This window comes from Oratosquilla oratoria, chromosome 36 (genome assembly GCF_046742065.1).
Source record: "Oratosquilla oratoria isolate Oo_2021 chromosome 36, ASM4674206v1, whole genome shotgun sequence".
Lineage (NCBI taxonomy): Eukaryota > Metazoa > Arthropoda > Malacostraca > Stomatopoda > Squillidae > Oratosquilla > Oratosquilla oratoria.
This window is the reverse complement of record NC_134812.1, coordinates 45,461,896-45,469,395: the sequence shown is the minus strand read 5'-3', so window position 1 is coordinate 45,469,395 and position 7,500 is coordinate 45,461,896. Positions and strand designations below refer to the sequence as shown.

At 44.3% G+C, this 7,500-nt stretch overlaps 1 protein-coding gene across 1 annotated transcript; it reads left to right on the top strand.

The window, feature by feature from the left end:
* The first annotated feature begins 194 nt into the window (after positions 1–194).
* Positions 195–4,086, top strand: LOC143019130 (uncharacterized). Its single transcript, XM_076174825.1, has 3 exons — positions 195–243; positions 1,552–3,924; positions 4,025–4,086. Exons 1-3 carry the CDS (start codon positions 195–197, stop codon positions 4,084–4,086), a joined length of 2,484 nt encoding a protein of 827 aa, XP_076030940.1.
* The last annotated feature ends 3,414 nt before the right edge of the window (positions 4,087–7,500 follow it).

Below are 7,500 nucleotides of genomic sequence, written 5' to 3'. Positions count from 1 at the left end.
ACTGGACTGGCCTCCACTAGCGGAGCCAGGAATCTAGATGTGCACGTCCTGTATAATAGTAGTCCTTGATATATATATATATATATATATATATATATATATATATATATATATATATATGTATATATATGTGTGTGTATGTGTGTGTGTGTGTGTGTGTGTGTGTGTGTGTGTGTGTGTGTGTGTAACACTGAATGGGTCCCAGTGAACAGATTTACACCAACGGCTCCTTCCCACTTGCAAGTGAGGTGTATACACACACACACACACACACACACACACACACACACACACACACACGCACACACACACACACACATATATATATATATTCCACGCCCAGGAGGTGCTCAGATGAGAGGAAGGGTGGGAGGGGTGTGGAGTGTATTTAGGGATGAAATGGGTGGGAGTGTTTTTATGCCTTTCCCTTTTTGGCTACCTCCCTTGGAAGGGGGAAAAAGCCTTGGTATATGTATGTATGTATATATATATATATGTATATATGTATACACATATATATATATAACACCTTGTGAGATCGAAACCTTTATTGGTACTACGTTTCGCTTGTTACAGCTTTTTCAAGTACAGACATGACACACACTCTGAGCACATATAAGCCAACAGGGAAGGAACTGGGAGAGGTTATCAGGGAGGGGTGGGTGGTAGGTGGAGGGGGAGGAGGGGGACGGGTGGGACTTGGTGGAGACAAAGGAGGACATTTCGGACAGTTTGTTGAAGTGAACTAAGGGGGACATTTCATACATTTGTCCCCCTTAGTCCACTTCAACAAACTGTCCGAAATGTCCTCCTTTGTCTCCACCAAGTCCCACTCGTCTCCCTCCTCCCCCACCACCAACCACCCACCCCTCCCTGATAACCTCTCCCAGTTCCTTCCCTGTTGGCTTATATGTGCTCAGAGTGTGTGTCATGTCTGTACTTGAAAAAGCTGTAACAAGCGAAACGTAGTACCAATAAAGGTTTCGATCTCACAAGGTGTTTATTCTCACAGTCTTGTCGGCTTTTGCCATTGTGATTCATATATATACATGTACACTGAATGGTTCCCAGTGATCAATTAATATCTTTTTTCAACCACAAATCACTTTTAATTCCACGCCATCGCAGTCGAGACTGAAGAATTGCTCGATGGAGACATCCATTGGAAATTGAAACGTGGACGAGCCGAGGATTCAAACACAGCTAACCCGTTACAAAGTTACAGTGACTTGAACCAATGCGCTATCAAGACACACACACACACACACACACACACACACACACACACACACACACACACACACACACACACACACACACACACACACACACACACACACACACACACACACACACACACACACACACACACACACACACACACACACACACACACACACACACACACACACACACACACACACACACACACACACACACACATATATATATATATGTGTGTGTGTGTGTGTGCTAGTGTGTGTGCTAGTGTCTTAATTGGTAACGTTCCAGGCGTTAAAGATCCTAATATATCTGAATGTTCCCCTCCAGCTGATGACTCCGCTATTCCACGCCCGACACAAACTGCTACACCTTCTCCCAAGCACCTGGTATGTGCAGTCCAGACCCGAGCCGGCAAAATGAAACGGATTCACCCCTTAGCTCTGCCTGCCCTACAACCTCTCTCGGTGACGCCCGACAACTTCAGTCTACTCCATTCCTCGTGTGAGACACTCTCTGCCGCTAGAGCAAAGGCAGCCTCGGGAGAAATAGACCAAACGAGGAACGGGTCTACTTACCAGTTTGTCAAGACGGACGGTCTACTCTATCGGAAATGTTTGACTTCTAATCGCCCTGATAAGGTAGGAAAGTCTACATTGGTTGTTCCCCGTGATTGTCGCCCTATTATCCTCTCCATTGCTCATGAGAGCCCTTTAGCTGGACACTTCTCTCACCGGAAGACGGAATTAAAGGTAGCAGAACAATTTTACTGGCCTGGCATGGGAACCGACATCAGAACCTTCTGTCGGTCTTGTGACAAATGTCAACGCTTCTCAGCGAAGGGACGAGTACCACCAGTCCCATTACAACCCATGCCCATCGTCACTAAACCTTTCGCCCGTGTTGCCATAGACTTGGTTGGACCTCTTTCTCCAGCATCTTCCGATGGACACAGGTACATTCTTACCTTGATAGATTTTGCCACTGGATTTCCTGAAGCAGTTCCCTTAAAAGATATAGACTCTATTTCGGTCGCTGAGGCCTTATTAACTATTTTCTCGAGAGTTGGTATTCCCCGGGAAATACTTTCAGACAGAGGTACCCAATTCACGTCTAATTTAATGAAGGAACTCCACCGAATGTTGGGCGTGAAACCTATCTTCACCACTCCCTTCCATCCTAGTGGAAATGGAAGGATTGAGAGACTACATGCTCCCTTGAAGGCTATTCTTCGTAAATTGTGTGCTGAGAAGCCCCGTGAGTGGCATAGGTATCTAATACCAACTTTGTTTGCCCTCAGAGAACTCCCGAGCGACAGAACAGGGTTTTCAGCCTTCGAGTTGTTGTACGGTCGGTCTGTTAGAGGCCCACTCACAGTTTTAAGAGATCTGTGGGAAAACCGTACCCTCCACGAGGAAGAAAGGTCCAGTTTCCAATATGTAATAGAACTACAGGAGAAGCTGGCAGAATGTTCTCAAATGGCTGCGCAACAAGCCGACATCAGCAGTTCCCGGTACAAGGCGTACTTCGATCTGAAGTCTCAAAACCGTCAATTTAAACCAGGTGATGAAGTTCTAGTACTCCTGCCTAGTGATACCAGTAAACTCCTTGTCACTTGGAATGGACCCTACAACGTATTGGAGAGACGTGGTGAAGCGAATTACGTAATAGAGACCCCTCGAGGACATAGACTTAACCATGCTAACATTTTAAAAAGATATCACCGCAGGGCCCAGGTGCAGCAGTTGGAACTGATCGATGAGATTTCCGCCATAGAAGAACTTTTCGCCCCAGGAAAAGAGAAGGTATCCATCGTCGATGAAGGGGATCCGTGTGATCTTCTTTCACAGTTGCCTTTGACACCTGACGGCATAACCCTCTCCCCTTCGACTGATAAACCTGAAGTGGGACAACTCACCCCGGATCAGCTAGTCCAACTTCAGAATCTTATGGGTGAGTATAAAGATGTTTTCTCCGACGAGCCCGGATGTACCTCCACTCTAACTCATGATATACAACTTACCACTACTGACAGAGTACAAGCCAAAGTGTACCCAGTGCCAATCCACCTTAGACCTGTCTTCGAGAAAGAAGTTGAAACCCTCTTCCGTCAAGGGATTATCCAACGATCCGCCTCTCCTCATTCTTCGCCTGTTGTCATGGTAAGGAAAACTGATGGATCCTATAGGATGGCCATAGACTATCGCCAACTAAACTCTGTCACAGTATTCCATGCTGAACCAACCTGCAGCATGGAAGAAGATTTGTACAAATTCTCTGGCGCTAGGTACTTTAGTGAACTAGACCTCTGCAAGGCATATTACCAAATACCTCTTTCGGACAAAGCCAAAGCCCTAACGTCCTTTCCCACTCATCTAGATTTGATGGAATTCTGCCGAATGCCCTTTGGTCTGGTAACGGCAGGTGCTACTTACATCCGCCTGATGAGACTTGTATTGGCGGATTTACCAAATGTGTGCTTTTATTTTGACATCTTTATTTTTTCTAAAAGCTGGGATGGACATCTCGAAGCTCTACATCGCGTCTTAGAACGTCTACGGGACCAGCATCTGACCGTCAAGCCTTCGAAGTGTAGATTTGGAGTTTCTTCCATCAATTACCTTGGCTTCATTTTAGACGGAACCTCTTTAAGACCTCAACATAACAAGATTGAGGCTATAACCCACATTCCTCCACCAACCAGTAAGAAGTTACTTAGGACCTTCCTTGGTCTAATCTCCTTTTATAAGTTGTTTATTCCTCAGGCCTCCGACTACACCGGCCCCTTATCTGATCTACTAAGGAAGACTAGCCCGGAACCTCTCCCTTGGACCGAGGACCTCTTGGACCGTTTCTGCCATTTGAAGGCTGCCATATCTTCTCAACCCATCTTGCGGTTGCCCGATCCTAAGCTGACTTTCGTCCTTAGGACCGATGGCTCTCTTTATGGTCTGGGGGCTGTTCTACTCCAGTATCACGATGAATGCCCACATCCCGTCGCATATGCCAGTAGGAAACTTCTGGACCGTGAGAAGAGATACTCCACCATCGAGCGTGAATGTCTTGCGGTCGTTTTCTCCATCTCCAGGTTTGATTATTATCTCCGTGGCAAAGAGTTTGTGTTAGAAGTTGATCACAAACCTCTCTTGTATTTAGCTACTTTCAAAGGAAAGAATGACCGTCTCCTTCGTTGGGCTTTGGCCCTTCAGGCATATAAATTTAGAGTTGTCCACATTGCTGGAAAAGACAATTTAGGTGCTGACCTCCTAAGTAGATCTTGAATCCCGGCTGGGTTTTATTTTCCTTTCATCCTCTTGAGAGTTACCATTAATTTTGTTTTAATCTACTCCTAGTAGATTCTTGTCCCGGGGGTGGTGTAAGGGCCCATCCCCCTTCCCCCGGCCACAAGTCAATTCATCGCGGCTGCACTGATAGTCGTTTGGCTCCCCACCTCGGCGAATCGGCTTGTTTGCGCGCCAGTTCAACGAGCAAGTCAGCTTCGAACTTTTGAAGCCCGAGAAGACTGCGCCTGCGCGGAGCGGCCACGTCGGCAGTTTCAGGGGTATATATACCCCTCCTCCCCAACGTCGAATAGAACTTGCCACGCCAATCCCAAGTCTTCATTACTCCAGTCGTAGGCTACTCGACGTCGGGTCTTCTCACCTTTGCTGTTCTCAAGACACGCCGCATCCGATTGGGCCGGAACGGATCGTCCATACGCTCCCGAACATCGCTACTGTTGTTACGATACGGAGGTGCTGAGCACCTCGTATCAGATGTTCCCCTTCTACAACATTGTATTGTACACTTTTGATGGTTTATTATATTCGTTAACTCTTTTAAATCCATTAATTCCTTTGATGTTTGATTAAAGCCCCAGCAGATCCAGTAGCACCCGAACTGGTATTACTTTTCAGGGCCGAGAGAACATAGTTCCTCGTTCGCCCTCACAATGTATATATATATATATATATATATATATATATATATATATATATATATATGTATATGTATATGTATATGTATATATATGTACAACATTGAATGAGTCCCAGTGACTAGAGATACATTTTAACAACCACAATGCACTTTAATTCTTAGCCATCAAGGCCGACATGCAGACATTGAAATGTGGTACTGCCAAGGACTCGAACCCCAGCATCCTCATGACAAGTGCGGTAGTGACTTGATGGCCATGGTGAGTATCTGTGCTAGTTAATTTGTCGCACCTTGTGTTTGATTCCTTTTTTTTTTTTTATGCTGACAACTAGCTCCTCTGGGCTCAAGTTTTCCACTATTGGGTCCAATATCCTCGGTCATAATCTCGAAAGGTTTCGGATGCAAATATTTCCTTGTAAGAAAGAGAATCGGAAAACGCTTTGGAGAAACCTCTTGAAACATTCATACAAACACTCATACACACACACGCATACATATCCGCACATTTACGCACACACAAATACACACACACACACACACACACACACACACACACACACACACACACACACACACACACACACACACACACACACACACACACACACACACACACACACACACACACACACACACACACACACACACACACACACACACACACACACACACACACACACACACACACACACACACACACACACACACTCGGTGGCATAGTTGGTAAAGCGCTGAACTGGGAAGCAGAAGTGCTCCCAGCACCCAGTTCGAATCCTGCCCAGGGCCGAAATTATTTCGGTATCGCTGTGCCTCGGGTCGTTACTCTGACTCTCGTGGGCGGGGAGTTGGGTGTGTGTGTGTGCAAGGTCATAGCATTACCCATAGATCGGACCTACGAGCTCTGAGCTCTCTTCCAGGAGGGAAATAGCTGTCGATCACGAGTCCAACACGTGATCCAAAGACCAAGTGAATACACACACACACACACACACACACACACACACACACACACACACACACACACACACACACACACACACACACACGAGATTAAAAAAAAAACTTGATGCTGAAAGATACAAAGACGGGTTACCACGAGCATAGCTCCCTTCACGTATAATACAACTAGATAAATACACACACACACTCACACACACACACACACACACACACACACACACACACACACACACACACACACACACACACACACACACACACACACACACACACACACACACACACACACACACACACACACACACACACACACACACACACACACACACACACACACACACACACACACACACACACACACACACACACACACACATACACACAGAGGCAGACAAACACACGTACACTGTGATTTGGATGAATAAGTATTAGAGAATGCATAGTATACTCATGCATGCTTCTCTTCTTAGCCTTTAATAATCAACATGATGTTGAAATTACATTAATTTCCAAACGGCAGATTCAAAAACTTTGACGGGCAAACATACCAGGTGTCGACGCAGGACCAAAAGGACAGCTACAATGGCTGCTTCATATAGAAAGGATGAATATGGAGAGGGTTACTCAGAGAAGTTAGGTGTGTACCCCAGACAGAAGAAGATTGCGAGGAAGACCATGAAAGAGATAAAAGGATGATGTAGAGAGACGGCAGAAGTACAGCATGCCAACTATTGGCATTTAGCAGTTATTTCGTTTCTTGGGGATAAAAAAATAAAATGTTCCTTTTCTGTTATGCGCTCAGTGGTGTAATCGGTAGCGCGGTGCCCTAGCATTATAATGTACTGATGGGGGCTCAAAACATCCGGGTTAATTATATATATATATATATATATATATATATATATATATAAAATATATAAATATATATATATATATATATATATATATATATACATATACATATGTATATATCAAGGACTACTATTACACAGGACGTGCGCACCCAGATCCCAGGTCCGCTAGCGGAGGCCATTGCTTTCTTTGTAACCTAACATTTTATATTGGACAAATATATCAAAACTAGAAAACTAACATTGTATATAGGACAAATATATCAACCATTGACTTATTCAATGCAGTATAAGTTAATATAAACTTTAATAGTGAAATAAGAAACTATTTTTAGGGCACTGTTATGCTTTGAAATGCTAATTTTAGCCGGACTTAACAGATATCATTGTATGAGGTTAGTGGACACCAGGGTTGGCAATTTTTTTTTATCTTTTTAAAAGATATAAGAAAAATATATTTTTTATATTCAAATCAGATTTATTTGCTTTAAATAGATTTTTTATAGATTTTAAATATTGTGGGATTGCT

Excerpts from the sequence above, each read along its gene's own strand:
- LOC143019130 (XM_076174825.1), top strand. The coding sequence starts at position 195 with ATGGGTCCCAGTGAACAGATTTACACCAACGGCTCCTTCCCACTTGCA. Across the intron at positions 244-1,551 it reads CGGCTCCTTCCCACTTGCAA|CTGATGACTCCGCTATTCCA; the intron begins GTGAGGTGTATA and ends GTTCCCCTCCAG. Across the intron at positions 3,925-4,024 it reads CCACATTCCTCCACCAACCA|GAAGACTAGCCCGGAACCTC; the intron begins GTAAGAAGTTAC and ends TGATCTACTAAG.